Source organism: Anopheles funestus, chromosome 2RL (assembly GCF_943734845.2).
Source record: "Anopheles funestus chromosome 2RL, idAnoFuneDA-416_04, whole genome shotgun sequence".
Taxonomy (NCBI): Eukaryota; Metazoa; Arthropoda; class Insecta; order Diptera; family Culicidae; genus Anopheles; species Anopheles funestus.
In genome coordinates, this window is record NC_064598.1 from 7,629,984 (window position 1) to 7,648,839 (window position 18,856).

Genomic DNA, 18,856 nt, shown 5'->3' on the forward strand with positions numbered 1-18,856 from the left:
TAAACCGTTCCAGCTGTAAAACATTTATGGAAAAATTGTTGAGAAAAATATTAAAAATAAAATACACTGATAATGAAGAATAGAACCTATTATTATGATCGATTAGTTTCCTATTCACTTAAGTTCAAGAAATCATGCATGTTTTACTAATCTTAAGGAAATATACTATTCCAAGAAAGTAAACTTGAACATTATGTTTTAGAGTCATTTCGTTAGCTTGTTGATGAAGTGCTGATCCCGAAAAGTTTCTATTCGTAGCTTTATGTGTTGAATCATATCTAACTTACATCACAAAAATAACGAAAAGCCCTTATTCAATAAATTACATGTACCTTCTCATTTTATTTCACCAAGTATGAATTCGTTTCAGGTACAAACATTTTAAATGATTTCTGTCTCATTCAAATAAAATTTGTATCCATTGGAAGACTCATTCAATTTACAAAATATTCTTATTATATTACAAAAAAGGAAGCAAAAGAGGATAAATAAAGAGTGAACCCTAGTGACTCTATCATCGAGATTGATGTTTACAAATTTTAAAAAGAAACCATCCACGTTTGTCCTCCAACGGCTATAAATGGTGACGCTATGCGAATTGCATACTAACAGGCGCTTTATTTTTCTACAATGGAAGCTATAAAAAATGCATTTACAGTGTTATCCCACATTTCCGTTGCAGTTTTTATTTTATCACAATAAGATTTATTTATGTTAATGCTAGAATATCATACCATCCGTGAATTATTGTTTTCTTTCTAGATAAATACGTGTGCGAATTCCTCGCCCCGTAGCAATAATCGGCACAACACCAAGTCATTGGGTGTGGTTTCGATTCCAACCGTAAACGACGCAATAATCGATAGCACTTTACCTAAGTTTTGCAAACAGAATACGGCCGGTGCTGCATAACTTCCCAATAGAGAGACAAACATTTGGCCAAAGCAAATCGTGCGCGTGTACTACAGTGCTGTGCAGAAAAAAGAGCACATCATCAGCAGGAAATATTATTTACACGAACGAATATATTGGTTACGCTAAGAACCCTTGTGAAATGTGTAAATGAATTAAACTACAATTTATCCAGCCACAAACGTAAGGTCACAGTAAGTTACACAATACAGTTAGTACAGTTACTACAATAATACAACTAGCAATAAAACATGCATCATCGCATGGATTGATGTCCATTTAATGTTTCTCGTGACTCTGGAACAGGACTACATACTAACCGCAGAACGTACATTAACAGCTCCAACACCGAAGGCTTCATTGCCGAGAATCGAACGGTCAGTAGGTTCAAATGGACAGGGAGGCTCGACATTGAACTTTACTGATGGCAAATGCACAATTAGAAATCCGTTTGCATCATGTTCTGCGAGCTTTTCGCCAACTTAGTCACCGTCACCGAGCCAGTGAGGAAGATGCAAAGATACAAAAATAATCACAACTGCCCACGCCCGTCTCTCGAGATCGATACGAACATCTTTTGTTAAACTTATGGACCATTCAAATATCATTGTTAACAATTCGTTTTTTTGCATTTGAAAAACAAGTCTCTGAAATGTTGACCACAAAGTAGCAAAAGATTGCTTGGAACAGGTGGTTCAAACAGGCGAAGGTTTTGTCATCCTTGAATGAAAAGTGAAAGAGTATTATTAATTAATTGATCTGATAATGAATGAATTGCTAGCAAAAGGTATCAGAACAAATACTCATGCACAATGTCACTAACCACTTATTACCTTTTTTCGATTCTTTTCTACTACTAGCAAAAATACACTTTGCATCTTACGATAAGATCAAAATTCCGTCAGCACGTGCCACGATCACAATTCGAGGACCTTTTACAAGATTAATGTCAGTAAAACCAGCCTTCCAATCACATCGGAAAGGGTCACAGCCGTGTCACGAAACGCTTCCATGACGAATAGATCTACCAGCGGTAGGCAACACACGTTCCAACAGTGGTCTTGCGAGACAGAAGGAACAAAATGTGATCACGCTCTTTCACTGCTTATTTATTTCTCTTCCTTCCTGCACATTAATCGTAAGCGACGAACCTTAGCACACGATCGAACGTTGTTACGCTTCAACGCAGGCTAAAATGATTGCCGGCGAGGTGTGTTTTTTGCTGCTCTAGTTGATGCGATTTAGATGCGCTCACTGCAAAAAAACAGAGGTCAGCAACAGATTGGCACTAGTGAAGTGTCTAATGCTAATGGTTAAATGTTCATGAGGAAGCATAAGCGATCTGTATGCATAATAAGCCGTATCGTGCCATTGAATTAAGAAGCAGAGCATTATATCTTTCTTCACGACGGGAATTGCATTATTAATTAACGTTTCCTTACATCCAGATAGGTATGATAATATCGAAATGGAGTTAATAATTGAAGCATTGAGTTAAACATTGAGTCTTTTTTTTGGTGACGTTTTCTGGAACCGATCAACACCTTATGCTTATGTAAAATTCTTTAAATTATCAGCAAAGAACAATTATGATTATTTGTTTCTAACTTTTGGATTAACTTTTGCTCTATTTTCCCATCGCTATCAGTGATTAATGTCCTCTGCTATAGTCTCGAAACCGGTGGGAAGACATTTATACAGTTCATGCTTTGGGTTCTGTCAAGCATATTGAAAATTCTAGATCGAGATAATCGAGTATCGAATATCACCGGCGATCGTAACAACAACAAAAAAATTGTCTACAAATCTGCACGGTCTGGAAATCCAATTAGCATATTCATATGCCTTCAAAATGACTAAAACAAATGCTTGCGTATCCTCTAAACATCCAACAGAAGGCTGTCTGTGTTTTTGTACACAATTTTTCGCTTTTAAAGTAAATCTTTCCCCGACTGAATCACCTGCTCTTTCTGCAACTATACCTCTGCACAATCTGCATGTTTTTCCCTCAGTAGCAACTCATTCCAATTTAATTCCACTTACACATCACATTCCACACACTATCTGGCACAATGATACGCTTGCTCTAGCGCTAGCGCAACCTTGGCTCGCACGCTTCTCTGCAGCCTTCACACCACTTATCAGCATCGAACCGGCTCGTGCACCTGGATAACCGTACGCCTCCCCATGCTTACCTCCCTTTTTTGCAACACAATCATGGTACAGTAAAGAAAGAAAGACAAACAACAGAATGATACTGAAATCAGTTCTGAAGCATTTATTCGATTGGGTTTTTGGAAAAAAATAGATTAACAAAAAAATAATTTCCATCCGGTTTCTACTACACTTCTAAAGCGATTTGGATGGTAGATGATGGTACGGTAGTAGAGTTTTCGCGGTCATGGCATAACAACGACAAGGACATCATGACAGTTTAGTTATAGAGCGTAGCCGTATGGTTTCCGATGAAGCATTCTGTACGAATGCTTAGCGCTCGATCGTCGATGGCCTTCTGTCGGATGGTTTGATTTAATTCAAGATCAATAAAATTAGGTCCATTTGCTAACTCCATCCCATTCATGTCGTTTTGTTCTTAATTGTAAAATAAATTATACACGTAAGGGCGTGCCTGAAAGTAAACACGTGAAGAAACGGATGTAATAAGCTCATTAAACTGTATCTCAATTGAAAAAGACAAAGCGATGGAAAAACAACGACACATTTAAAACTTTCAAGCCAACCATGGCTTCGGTTTATGTTTCGTATTGCCACCTTCAACCCATGTCAATGAGAGCATGAAAAAAATCAAAACGAAAACAAACAACAAATAAAATTTGGAAATTCTCATTCCACCTGGGAACTGGGGTTTCAGCTTTTGGTTTCACTCGGAAAACAATTACCCATTTTCCAGCTGACTCATAAACGAGGGGGGAGGTGGGCTTTTATTGAACGATGGCGCACGGTGCAAGGGGTTATGGGAATTCCTTAATCGATACCTCCTCCCTAGGTAAACCTCAACCTGGCTGCTTGTCGGTGTGTGCAATCGCTGTGTACAAACTGTAACTGCGGTATGGAATTGCTTCAACCGGCGCGCTACTAAACTGCTCCTTTAGTGGCTTTACAAACACATTGGCCTGAGAACCACAGAAAACGAGAATGGGAAATGTGTGAAACAATGTGCCAGTAAGGGATCTGATACAAACCGAGAGTGTTTCTTTTTTCTTTAACGCGATCCACAAAATGTTAAATGTTAAACAGCTTAGGTGTTTGTTGCACACACACAAAAAAATGAAATGATATTTGCAGCCCGTTTGAAAGCGAAATTTAAAAGTTAAAAATTCTAATGGCTTTTCCCGATTCTTCTTCACCGCAGCAAAACCGGAATAATGCTTAAAAAAAAACTTGCCGATCAGGATTGTATTTCTTTTTGCATTTATTTTACCATAAACCACAAACTTGTTTTGCTTCCGGTGTCTGCAACGAATTTAGCGATTTTTCTGGAAGGATTAAATGTGAGATGACTTCAGAATTTTAATCGAATGATTCTTGGCATTTTTCGGGGATATGCCGAACGAAATAAACCCTGGAGAATGTGAACGTTATCCTGATTTATAGTTCATTAACATCTTATAGCTACAAGCCGCATTAACGTTTTCTGTTTCATTTTCGAAGATAATACGCCTGAAAAGTAAGGAGAAGATTCATTGCCTTTGAAGATTGGATAAACAAAGTTAGAAAAATTGCGCATTATTAAAAAACTTCTGTTGTGTTTCTCCAATAGTTTCAAATGCTTTTAAAAAGCTATTTCAATGAAGAAAAAAAAAATGCAATGCAATACAATGTTTTCCCAGCTATTAAAAATGATAACACATCTGTTGTTTAAGTGTCACAAAAACACTCCTATCCTAACCTTACACTAAATAATGTCCGTTGCGTGCGCCGGACTGAGGGCTGATAACTGTAACGCTCTATTTACGCGAAGGGCACGCTTTTAATCGATGATTGTGCCGCCCTGTCCCTTTCTCGCTCAACGCCCATTCTCACCACATATCGGTCGAATGATTTTATCTTATGCAATTAAACGACCCTACCTTGACTTAGATGTTCGCGTAGAGTAAATCGCTTGTTTTTTTCAACCCCCAAACCATTGATGCTGTTTCATTATGATTAGACACATCCTGCAGCACTTGGTTTAGCATACATTTTGATGGAAAAATTCGCTTTCAAAAAAGGTAAATGGTAAAAGAATGTGGCATTTATAGACGTAAACTGTTTCTATAAAAGCACACTCTCGTCCAGCTAGGTCAGGAGGATATTTGGTTAAACCTTTTTTTCATACCATCTTTCACACAAATGTGGAAACCGCTTTTACGCCTTTTGTTAATAAAGTAGAGTGAGTCGGGTGCCTTCGTCACTGCACGGTGTAGCATGCGGAGCTGGCTCAAAAGCTCGTTTTTGGAGATCTTTGCTCGCTACAAGGACATTCGCAACAGCAGATGAACAATTCTCCCGCTCGAATGCGCTGTCTTGTCTTCCACACCGAATACGCTAATAGATACGCCGGTTGCCCTTGAAAGTTCGTACTCTGATTAATGCACTTCCGCTTCTTCGTCTGATAACATACCGGAGCGGTTATAGCCGATCAAACAGTTCCTTGAACTGGTCGAAAAAATTGCTCGCCCACCAGAAATGGTTCGCTGACATTGGCAACAGAACGTGGCAGACAGGGAAGAATTCGTAGAACACTTTTGACTTACCGGTACCGGTACACAAGTGAAATCAATTAATTATTCCCGCTTCGTTACACATTAAACAGTACCGGACGACCGGAAATCGGTGTACCGGTACGCTGGGGGTGGCTAGCAGGGCAATTGTTTACAACCTATTTTTTATGTCTAACAATCTCGGTGGTATACTAATTTTAGGCCGATATTCCGATTGTTGATTGCGTGTGGCAGACGTACCGCACGTCAGCATTAGTACGAAAATATGATAATTTGAGGTCAGTCAAACGAACAATAACTCTGTTATCTGATGCCGTTTCGGTTAAAACGTAAATTATGAAAGCATAATAGACTGTTTTCTTGATAATCTCGCAGTGTGTACAATCGGTTCACAATGCAAATGACCAATCGAAATTGACGATAACCGAATGAAAAAAACCTATCCAAATGACAACCAGGAACATGGTAGCGGAAGCATTACTGCGAGAATAAGTTAAATGCTACTCTTGGAACCGGTATTCTACAACAACCGGCTCGAAAATAAGCCACACGGAGCTTTTACATACAAGGAACTTGTGCGATACGGTAGGCGACGAACAGGCCAATCGATAGCGCCAAAGTTTAAAGAAGGAAACATGTTGACATTTAATTCAAGTATAAAAATGATTATAAAATCTAAAATTAAATATTTCTTCTATTAAGAACCCATTCGGTACGGTAACCCATCGATCTCACTCACTTACAGTCACACTCTCCATTCCATTGTTTCGTGCATGCTGTATGTACTAAACCACTAACGCAGCAAAGAAATGTTCAGAGAGTAACAGCAACATACAAAAAAAACATCTCATTTGAGAGTGAGAGTGAGCTTTCCGTGAGTTGCCGTGAGTGGAGTCAAAAAAAGCGCACGCCATATAAAAGTGTGCCGCGCCAAATGCAACGGCTTCATTCGTTTGCGCAAAGTCGCTCCGGTGCGTAGTGCCAGTTTAGTAGTTTGGTGCGTATAGTGTCTTGTGTGTGTGTGTGTGTGTGTGTGGAGTTTTCTTTTTCGTTGTGTTTTTTTGTCCCCGCCTGAAATATCTTCCATGCAGACTTTGACGATTGTGTTCCAGCATTCAGTAAAATGAATGAAGAGCGAAAAAAAACTTGTTTAACATTCGGCCTTGTGGATTATCACTCGTCTTGGTGAAGAAAGAAATGGAAAGCTTTCAGAGTGGCATGGAAAGATCGCATATACTTTATGACAGTTTTCGATCGATTGGGAAGTTTTTTGTGCGTGTTAAGTGTGTGTGTGCGTGTGTCTTTGTCCATGTTTGTGCGTGTATCATTCTTTCGGTGGTATATCCGTGCACCCAAGAAGAACAGAAATTCGTCCCAACTGGGCATTAATCGTCGAGCGAAAACATCCACAACGTTCGCAATGTCTTGAGAAGCCTACAGTTTGGACATCCATACCGTACGCACAGTGACAGCGAACGAAAGAAAGAGAATGGGAAAAGCTCTTTCCTTTTCCCGGTGCCAGTTCAACCCACCACTGGACTGGATGGACTGGACTGGAAGGGATAGGAATTGTGCAAATATCTCTAAGCGCGTATATCTCGCCTTATACACAGCACCATCGTGTGGTTGTGTACCGAGGCCGTGGACTCTTGAGCAGCATCGGACCAGCTGCACAACGCTGGTCGAAAACCGAAACCAGCTCAATATTTTTAAGCTCACTGAAACTGGGGAGTGCCATTTACGATCAGTGTGCTTGCACCGTGAATTTCACCCGTCCCTAACGTCGTCACCGACCGCCGTTCGTTCGCACTACGTTATCCAACCGCACTGCGTGCCGAAACCAAGCGAAAGAAACTCCGCCGTCTGTCACTCGTCCACCGGCCACCAATTCTCCGGCGGATGGGATACGCGCATCCCTACAATGCAAACTTCAAATTTCCATCCCATAGAGAGTTCGAGTTGATTTTTTTTATTCTCATAGTTAGGATCAACTAACTCCTCAATCGCCTAGATTGGTGGAATTTGAGTCTGATCCATAAAATAATGGCAACTTCATTCTACCACGAGGACAACCCTCTTGTTGACGATCCGGCACTCTCGTCATTTCAGTCACAAAATCTTTACCCGGACACTCACACAGCGCGAGATGGAACGCAAAATTGAATAATAAACAAGCCAGAGACAGTGCGGCAGATTATATAATTCAATTACTACGTTACAAGTTTGCTTCTCAATTTCTGCACTAACCGGAGAAGACGCTGATGTTGCCGCTGGCTTCAGATTCACCCAGAAGCTCTACCTAGACGGACCGTTGCAATTTGACTTACACCTTCACCTCTTGTGCTTTAGGTGGCTATAAATGCTACAAAAGATCATCCCTTCCTTTCCTTATGAACGGGTTCGGTTTTTGTGCTTTTCGTTTGTTTCTATATCTTTACAACACGTCCACTACATTGGCTGTTCGTTTTGACAGTTTGCACGTTCGCCAAATGCATCAACCAACGGACTAAATTATTTGTGTGCGTTTTTTGTTTTTCTTTTAATGCAGAAGCCGGTTTTTCCTGCTATTTATCATCGATGGTGGAGATATTGGCTAAAAGAACTGGGTCAATCCGAAAAGTCCGAAAGTCAGTTGATCCCACCACACACAGTGAGTGAGAGTGTCGGAAAGGTGCAGCAGAGAACTGCAGGAAAAGAGTTAGAAATTTTGTATTGTATTTTGCATTCTCCGACAAAGTTTCGACCTAGAGATCAAATTAGATATAAGAGTCGATCTTTTAAGTTAAGTATCCAAACAATTTAAATGTCTTAGTCCGGGGTCCTAACCTGGGCATCGTGTTCCATCGTACGTCTACAAGGTGATATCTTCTGTAGTTGATAATTTAAGTACAAAGAATGTGTTAAACTTTAGTGTAAATAACACTTTGACAGAACTACTTGCAATTTGAGATAGTTTACCTATTACGTCAATACTAACAGTAAGTTCTGCAAGTTTTCCAATAGAGGCTATCGTAGTGGATAAAGTTTATCAAATTCATTGAGATTAAACTACAATCCATGTCTCTCTGACTTCTCTGACTTTATATAGTCATCTCACACAGAAGCTTTGGATCTTGAATCCTCCCTAATGTACTGCGTCGAGAAAAGACCTCCGGTTGATGTTGATTAAGTCGATTAAACAACCACCTCCCAACACCACACAAATCATTCCATACCCAATTGTCCTCCCCAGCAACTATCGCCCATATCTCAGAACCGGCCGCCTCGTTCTAGGCGTGTCTCGATCGCCAGAAAGCTGGAGAATAAATCAAGATGTGTGTTTACGCAATCGCACAGAAATACTTGACCACATTACGAGAGAGCGAAGAAAAACGACTCGTCGCTGTGACGTCTAATCAACAATACCCTCCACTTTGTGGCTCGATTCCAGCACAACGAGCTTAACACCGGTTAACATTAGCAACCTTAGTAGAACTCACAGAAGGTAACACCTTGGAACGATCAATTCTTCGACGCATTAGCACGTACACAGTTCGTCTCAAACCCTCCAATTTGGTAATGAAGTGTCCGTTTCGTATCGCTCCTGTCACGGGAAGGGTAAAAGCCACATAAAACAATTCCGTTTATAGAGCTTAATGTCCACGCTAATGTTCCAATCATATTCCATGCCTGCAAAAGTTGCAATACGTCGAAACCCATTCTAAGAAGCGCACGATTGCAGTAATCGATCCTTGACGGGCTAAAGGGATGGGTAGATCGCTTATGATCACTAGTTCGTGACCCGGCTGTAATACATCAAGGTGTTTCCGAGAGTTTCTTCCCACTAATTTACGCTCGATGATGTCAGGGGCTCAATCGATCAGCGGCCTAATCATATGGTGGTAGTCTTCCCGCCCAGGGAGGAACCGTACTCGAAATCGGAACCGTCATCGGTTGCGTCTTCCTCGAGTAAACACCTGTCGGTGTGTTGTTTGTTCGATACTTCAACAACGATTCCTTTCCTCTTTCATTCCCATCGAACCGTGCGCTGTGCAACAGAGGTAGCAGTAGCTATATGCGTCAAAAGTGTTGAGTTTAAGTGCACCGATACCGACAGTTAGGTCGCAGTAACAGCAAGTGACAACGACCGCGCTCTAAGTTCCAACCCGCAAGGACGTTCCAGCAGCTCTCGCTCCAGACGCCCCGTTTTGTTTGCTTTTGGAGCGCAGCAAACCGTCCGTACTCGATTGTTCCCTTGCCCGAGTACGTCCTTCACGATGGCCGTTCGGTGTTTGCTAGTATGGAGTCTGCTGGTGATCGCCACCACATCCGCTGCGGGAGTCTACGAAAGACGTAAGTATTTGCTCTCTAAGCTATCCTTCTTGTCCTAGCGCCGTGGTCCCTCACAGACTCTACAATCCTGTGCCGTGTTATATATCTGCACACAGTATTCTTCATCACTCATCACTCTCGGTCGACCTTATGCCGGTTGTGATGTGCGTGTTTTGTTTGCTCGTTGATTTCCGTAGTATTGTGTGAAGACGAATTTAAATTGTTAATTTTTGGAGCCTGCGTCAAGGTTAATGTTCGCTGAGTGTGATTCCCATTCTTGGAAACGTTGAAAATGGAAGATGTTTTAACTAGCCATTCCAGGCTTGTTCCGAAAAATGTTCCTCACTGTCCCCAGTTCGCATTTGTCTTTTGAGTTCAAGGTGATCCGCTCCAGCCTCTGCTTACGGTATTCCCATAGCTCTCATCCATGGGCCCACCTGTGCAGATGATCTTGAAACTCCTTTTTGCCGTTACACGCATAGTTGCAATTGTATGACGTATTTTTTTTATTTTGGGTTCGCCCTCAATGATCAACAGGAAAGAAACCTCACTGCTTGATAACAATACACCCATTGCACTATTCACAACGCCGGATTGTTGCGTGTGCGTCCGCGTTCAAGCGAAAGTGCTTCTGCATTTTCCATCGCATTGCCTTCCGTGGGCTGACCCGATGCGGAACCGAAGCCCCCGGCGGGTGCATTAATAGTTCTGCGTTTCGACTTCACCCGGTTTCCATTTCCTTGATTCCGAACCACACACAAAACAGAAGGAGGGTGTGTGTTGGGTTTTCCCTCGGCCGACATTAATTCATTCGAATTAAATTGAGGTGTTTTTTTTTCTCTCATTGCTCATTGTTGGAGGTGTTTTTGCTACCACCATTACACCGCTGGAGGCCATTTCTTTGCCCGGTGTCATCATATCTGATTATGATGGACGAAAAAAAGCACCCCCGCTCGTGCAGCAAACGAGCAAACCGTTTCCAGTGCGAACCGTTTTCGATTGGCACCGCGTGCGTTGTTACATCAGATGGTGCTCACACTCATTTCTACTACTACTACTACTACTGCCCTGCTTCATTTCATTACGTTTGAAGCGTTTTGTTAAATTAGCGCTCATCCGTACGCGAAAAACCGCACAACCAAAAACTACCTCTAACGCGGATGCGACACGTGTCGGGTGTGCATTTCATCTAAACGCAACGTTTCGGGGTCCGGTCCGGTGAAACACAACCTGCAGATAGAAGGATGAAAATAAATTTCAAGAAAAACACACTCCCCAACGATTCACCGCAAGCTTGTGTGACAAGATTCGTTTCGTGCAAGTTTTTATATGGTCCGCTTGTTATCTCACAGCGCAAGCTAGTTCGGTGCCCGAGGTTCGTTGTCTGGATTTCGCGCAACTCTCGCGCCCTGCAGCAGATGATGACTTGAATGAGAGTAAAAGTGAGAAACCGGTGGAGATTCCGGCACCTTCACTCGGTCAGACGCACACGGTTTCGCGCAACCCTCGGACCGGCGCTACGGCGTGGTATGCGCATAATGGGGTTTCCCTTGCATGCCCCCCCCCACCGGTGACCTATTTTCAACCCCTATAAGCATGTCTCCCTGTCTGCGCTACTTAGGATCGGTAAGAGCGACATTCACACCGGCTAAATGGATTCCGGTGCCTAACGAAGGGTTGGACCGTTGTGTGTAAGCTGTTCCGTCACTTTATTTCGTTTTTCTTTCGCTTTACCATCATCCAACAGCTGATGGCCATCGTTTACCATTTTCTTGGTGTTGGAAGAAGTATAAAAAACCGTTTTTCCCGCTTTCATTTCCTCAATAGCATCATGCTTTACGTATTTTCGATTGCAAATGCAACGAAATTAATAAATCAAACTCTTTTGCCACACTTTATGCATGCACCAAATCGGTGAAACCATTGCTTCATATGGTAAAATAATTAAACATCAAAACCTTCAAAGACTAAAAGAAATCAAAAAGTTTGTCAATAAACCTTGGCGAAAAAAGAGAAGATTTTTGTGAATCTGCCTAAACAAAATAAACAATCACAACATCAAATCAATAAAAAAAAACTGCGTCTGGCGGCGAAGATGGCCGCACTGTGCCACTTTCCAGCAGGATTACGCAACCCTTACGCCCAGCGAAGCACACAACAGCTCAAAAAACCCGTTTCAAGTTCACGAAAGCGTCTTTTCTCCTTCATTTATTTATTTTCATGCTCATTTCGTGCGCGACCCCTTCGCAAGCAGTGAAACGGTTTTATGTTTGGTTTATCAATTCAGTTGGAACTCACGACGGCAGGTATTTTGTGTGCATGTATGTATGCATGTATGTGTTCGTTATGTTTTTTGTGAACTTGAACCATACTACTAGTGGCGTTTTGGAGATCCCTTTTTCGGCAAAAAGGTTTTGCCGTGCAGCTTCTAAGGTCTCCCTCCTTGTCGATATAAAGCCGTCGAGATCCTCGAAAGTCCCTGACACGAAGTGGGGAAGCTTTATTATTTAATTCATCACCACCATTCAATGTCGAACGTGGTACGTGGCCAGATGGGTTCGAATGAATGAATCAGATGGGGCCATCTCTCTCTCTAGGGTGCTCGACACAGCCGTAGCTAATGATAAAAATTATGACGAAACGGACACAGCGCCCTCGATGCTGCCCGCCCCAAACCGACACCGATTTCTGTAACGGCCTGGTAAAGGGGCAAAGCCGCCTCAAGAACCCGACTCCGCCGGTAGCCTACCTGGCAGGAAGTTCGGTGGTCCGGAGTCTTTTGAAAGGTTTCCAGCTTGGCCGGCTGTATGAATCACCTGACTCGAGCCAACCCGAACGAGCGGTCGTGCAACCCGGGAACGGTCCACCACTGCAAGGTGGTGGCGATGACGAAAGCGCTTTAACCTACTCTCCGAGCATAGCGACACGCCACACGGCATGGCACCTTGACGGTGGTGACGGAAAAATGCCGACTTTTGCAAGTCACTTTCATGAGGTCCCAACATGCAGCGAAGCAGGCAAGGTGTGCCCGATGCTGTGGGATGCTTTCGTTTCGGCCTTTCGTTGTGAGCGAGTTGAGAAAAAAAAACTGCTGATGATGCTTGGAGGGTGCAATGGGTAGGCATTGTTTGTCCATTCTGCACAAAACACTTCACACGAGTGGATATCAAGATCGGCGCGCGAAGCGGATCGCAAAGCGTTGACAGCGTTGTGGGGAAAGAATGCACCAACTTCAACCATAACAAACACCGGCCAACAGTGGAGCATTGTTTTGAAAGCTAGCAAACTGGTCAGCCCAAAATGTACGACCCTGACTTAATTCGAAAGGGAACACAAGCGCACTTTTCAACGTCAGCTGTGGTTCTGCTGAGCTGCACAAACCGTTTTAACGGATGTCGGTGTGACCGTCGCAGCAAATGGTGATAAAAAAAATATTATGCATTTAAAAAGCGTATTCGGAAGCATACGTCCATAACAGAAAAAAACCCAAATATTGCTATTGAAAATTTAAAAAATTTAAAATTAAAGTCTGCATACATAGGCAGACATAAGACATAATATATGCTCTTATATTTCTTTCAAAACCGAACTCTCCAATTCACATCAGCTGAAGCGGTTCGCGTAATATACCTCCCAGGAAACAGAGGTCTGTCAGCGCACCCGTATCATTGTTTGGCGCACAATTTCGATCGACGACTCGCACAACATGTCCTCAGGAAACGGCACAGCAACCGTGCCGGCCCCAGTTACCACGGCCCCGTTTCAAATTCACATTCTACGAGCCTCGCAGAACCATTCTGCCAGCCCACCGCCGTAGTCTCTTTTCGGGGTTTGGCTTCGAGCTTCGAGCAACCTCAGGCAAGTCGACCTATCGCGCCCCTTAAACCGAGATGGTCGGTGTCGAAATCGGTGTTTGTGTTTTTTAATTGCAAACCGTACGCATTGCGTTCACTGTTCTGGTGCGCTCGCGTCAAGAATGGTGTCTTTCTTCGGTGCAAGCGTACGCGACCCTAACCGTGCGGCCATCCATTCGTACGGGTTCGTCGCATTGCTCTGCAAAAGTCTCCACCGTACGGTGCGTGGCGCAATCGGTTGCGTGGTTTAGCCAATCGCTTCACGGCAACGGGGTGCGAATCTGTGGTCTTCGGTCTTCTTTCTCGTAGGGCCCGAGTGTGCGCGCTCGCTGGTCCAATCGCTTCAAGGGCCCGAAATGTGCAATGGTACGGGATACGGGGCCGAGAGCAAATGGGGCGGTGGTTGGCAAGGCCAAACAAGCACACGCATACATGTCCCGTGGCGTATAACTATTTAGTAATCGTACGCAACAGCCGCCTCCACCCCCCGAAACGGAATCGAGAATCGAACCAAACACTAGAACGCACCACATGAGACACCGAGCAAATTGTTCATCTTCCATCGAATGTTACATACCATTTGCTACCCCATTAGAGGACATTTAGCTTCCCATTTAAGGGTGCTCTATCCGTGAAAAACCGGCCACTGGAAACTGGTTTCCCGATTAACACCTTTAGCAGCCAGATATTGGACCAGCGTACCGTTGGTACCGTTCCAAGGAAATACGCTACCACAATTCTTGACACTTTCCGGGCAAACGGGCCACTAAACAACAGAAAACACGCACTGCTTTGCATAATCCGGCTCAACATTTTTGCGCTGGCAACAATCACCCACCACCTCCGGCATCTTGCGGCAGAACGTTTTAATTATCCAACTTTCCTACCGCTCAATTAGCTGAAACTGGTTATTCCGCAGTCGAGATCTTTCTCTGTCCCCCCGGCAGATATGGCCACTTTTTAGAACCAAGAGTAAAAACCAACCGCTAATTATCGACGTCCAAACTTTTACTTCCTGGATCTGGGTATACCTTTTCGAGTATGGTTCGGGCCGCGGTACACTGTATGCAAACGAGCTGGACCTTGCAGAAGCGGGCCAAGGATCGTTTGGAAATGAAGACAGTTCAAGGTCTTGGGTAAGGTGTTGTCGAATTTCATGCATACGTCACGCTTAGGAGACAAGATCGCTGCCTAGGATCGTGATGGGAAAGTGTCGAAAATCAATCATCCGTGAGGCGTCAAAGAGAAATGCGCAATCTCGGGTGGGCACCCGCACTGTCCTGCTGGTGCAATCATTTTATTTGCTTTGTTTTCGAAGGTCATTTTGCCACTTCTTCAACGTGCAGAACCACAACGAGTGTGCGTAAGTGTGTATTGAAATATGCCGATTTTGCTTGCCTTTCTTCTCGCCGTAGTCTTTGGATTAAGGTTCCTATTTCGCCGAAATTTTTCTTCTTTTTTTGGAGTTATATTACTTGCTTCACCTTGCACCGATCGTTATCGTTGCAAAGCTTCATTGATCGTTGTGCCGCGCTCTTTATAGTGTGCAGTTTGTGTTGCAATGCAAAATGGCAATCATGTAGCGGACAAGCGGTTGATCGCTACCGCACACTGTGACCACGTGTGGACATATCTTCACACACTACTAACTGGTTAATGGTCACTATTACCTGCCAATCGGTTTTATCTGTCTGACAGTTGCACCAGTGAAGTAACGTCACAAAACATAGTCGATCATTCATCATGCACTACACTACCGTCGATGAATTTGATCATTCTTCATTTATCTTCATCGTACGTAGCACAAAAGCCTTGACCAATACACCCAACTTACTACAGTAGATAGACGGCAATATGCCTTTACGATGGACGCTTTGCAAACGGAAGCCTTACAGCACGGTGAACAAGTTGCAGCAAAATGACCGAAATCCTTCACACCGTCTTCAGCGGATATGATGTTCACCGGACGTGTGGCCCAAATTAATTCGCCTGTTTTAATTGCTTTACGCTCCACAAACCTATTCACTATTGCCACAATGAGGGGAATGGGTAGTCATAAATGCTGTCGATGGATTTGCTTAAGATTTTGAAATTTCATGCACAACGGTGAATCTGTCGAATTTCAGCAAAATATTGCAATAATTTTAAGTGATTTGAAATGAAAACAAAATTGAGAACATCAGCCTGAATGCTATCAACTGGCAATAATGTCCAATTCTATCCTTTCACTTTTGTTTCTTTACTTTCATAGCCTCATACATTCTGCCCTGCCGACGAAACGATCCTGAGATCAACAAATGCATCCGAAACTCGTTGAACTTCGTCAAACCGTACGTGTCGCGAGGTCTGCCAGAGCTCAAGACACCGCCACTCGAACCCCTGCGTATCGAGGAACTGGCAATGGAAAACAATGCCGGTGCCGTACGGATAAAGGCACTGTTCACGGACATCGTGGCACAAGGTGCCGGTAACTACACCATCAAGGAAGTGCGCAGCGATCTGAAAAAGCTACGCATTGACATGAGCATTGCAATTCCACGGGTAGAATCACGCGGCAAGTACGAGGTGATCGGCAATGTACTGCTGCTTCCAGTGCGATCGAACGGCGAGTTCTGGACGGAGTTCTGTAAGTCGATGAACCATTCTTTGGAAAGGAATGTACTTACCTTTCACTCGTGTTCTTTTTGTCTTGCTTGCAGCTGACATCAGCGCCATTGCGAAGATCTATGGTAAACCTGTCGAACGCGATGGAGAATCGTTTATGGGCATCGATAAGATCAATGTGGACTTTACGATGAAGAATGCCCGCTTCAAGGTTAAGGATCACGTTAACACGCAGAACGTGCTGGGTGAGTGTGATATTGATGCATCTGCAATCAATGCAGTTGGCTTTCGGTGGAGTTTAATGCTAACACGTTTGTACACGGTTCCTTCCCTTCCCATCAGGTGAAGCAATCAATCAGTTCCTCAACCAGAACGCGAACGAACTGATCCAGGAGATGAGACCGGCGGCCTCCCAGAGCATCGGCAAGCTGTTCCGGAAGTTCTTGAACGATGCCTTCACCAACCTGCCGACGCGGTTGTGGCTGCTGGACGACTAAAACCCCGAACAACGTAGTTCTCCCATCGTAGCATTAGCATTCGTCTTTAAAGCATAGGTGATATACACAGTGTAGTTTTAAGGATCGCGTAGCTCTGTGCCTAAAGCCAATACAAAGCGATTATCTGTATCGTGTACTTTTCCCAAAAGTACCCCATGTACAAGGGCGCCATCCCTCGAGAATGTTTTAGTTCGTACGGCACTAAACGCTTAGCAAAAACGAGAAACGACAAAATTTTAACAACACACCAATATTTGCATGAGATCAAATCTCATCGTAATGTTCCCATTTTCCATACAATTCGATCTTTACTTGATCCCACTAAATACCCATATCGAGGTTGTGCCTGTGGTTTAGTGTCTAAGCGCTAGATGAAAGTGTACAAAATGTCCCCCAGCAAATGGAGAAGTAACAAACAAAAAAAAAGGCAATCAACCAACCCCGGGTTTCGGTCAAACGAACCCATGCACACTTTTGTTTTAGGACTGCACACACACACACGAAACAAAGAGATACATTAACATGAACAGAAAAGGAGAACGCGCGATCATTTTTCGTAGATTTAAGGTGTAAATATTTCGTCGTGATGATGCAAAGCGTGGCTGCAAAAGCGATTTTCAAAACACAAACCACAATTTAATAAATCGAAATCGAAACGAACACATGTTGAGGTTTATTTTGCACTTACTCAACAAATTTGTTTGAGAATATTTGTTGAGTAAAATTTGTTTGGAACAGATGACAAAACTGTGTTAGAGTTGTCAATTAGTGTTGGATTAAGTAGCTCTTTTGCAAGAGCGGAGCGCACCGCTCTCGCACTCTAAAGTGTGCGGTGCACTTGAGGTAGCTCCACACGGAGCGATTGTGCGATGCGCTCCCAGGAGCGAAATTTCGCACCACAAGGAGCGCTGTACGCAGGAGCGATTCCTGCGATACAGCTACCTCTTTTTCCCGTGAGCTGTACGGAAGCGCGCACAATAAGATGTCCGGAGCGATAGCTATAACCTTAGTAAATTTTCATTTTTTTGATTTTTTTTATTTTTTCATTGTTTTTCACTCCTTTTTTATTTAAAACATTATTTGAGTGAAAAGAAACTTATTACAACCAATTGGCATTAAAATAAAACAATTTATTTTTTTTTGCAAAATTTCCCAAAAAAATCGTAAGGGGTAAGCCTTATGAAATTTTCGAGTTGAAAATTTTTTAAATTTTTTTTTCTGATTTTTTATTCTCTTTTTAATTTAAAGCATTATTTGAGTGAAAAGAAACTTATTGCAACAAATTCCCATTAAAATATATCACATTTATAAATTTTGCAAAGTTGTTCAAAAATAAGGAAAATTTTACTTTTTCTCAAACACGGTATGGAACTTGGTTCCTCGAATATCTTCTGGCACAAACATCTGAGGGCATGACCGTCCAAGAAGAAAATGTAGCCATTGATGCCATCTATCGACCACAGGTTAAAGATTGGGGATCCGTTGGATACCGACCGAGTTATAGGCAAAACTTGGTGCAAAAATGAGGAAAATTTTACATTTTCTCAAACATGGTAAGGAACTTGGTTCCTCGAATATCTTCTGGCACAGACATCTGAGGGCATGACCGTCCAAGAAGAAAATGTAGCCATTGATGCCATCTATCGACCACAGGTTAAAGATTGGGGATCCGTTGGATACCGACCGAGTTATAGGCAAAACTTGGTGCAAAAATGAGGAAAATTTTACATTTTCTCAAACAGGGTAAGGAACTTGGTTCCTCGAATATCTTCTGGCACAGACATCTGAAGGCATGGCCGTCCAAGAAGAAAATGTAGCCATTGATGCCATCTATCGACCACAGGTTAAAGATTGGCGATCCGTTGGATATCGACCGAGTTATAGGCAAAACTTGGTGCAAAAATGAGCCTTAGTAAATTTTCATTTGTTTGAATTTTTTGATTTTTTAATTATT

General features: G+C 42.9%; 1 protein-coding gene across 2 annotated transcripts; it reads left to right on the forward strand.

Moving 5' to 3' along the window:
- The first annotated feature begins 6,551 nt into the window (after positions 1 to 6,551).
- On the forward strand, positions 6,552 to 17,562 carry LOC125766099 (protein takeout-like). 2 transcript variants are annotated; one of them, XM_049431706.1, is made up of 5 exons: positions 6,552 to 6,633; positions 9,675 to 9,968; positions 16,053 to 16,427; positions 16,501 to 16,650; positions 16,748 to 17,562. In XM_049431706.1, exons 2-5 carry the CDS (start codon positions 9,893 to 9,895, stop codon positions 16,900 to 16,902), a joined length of 756 nt encoding a protein of 251 aa, XP_049287663.1. In that variant the 5' UTR covers positions 6,552 to 6,633; positions 9,675 to 9,892; the 3' UTR covers positions 16,903 to 17,562. The 2 variants fall into 2 exon arrangements, with proteins under 2 accessions (XP_049287663.1, XP_049287664.1); XM_049431707.1 differs by lacking the exon at positions 6,552 to 6,633 and adding an exon at positions 6,635 to 6,655.
- Positions 17,563 to 18,856: the final 1,294 nt, after the last annotated feature.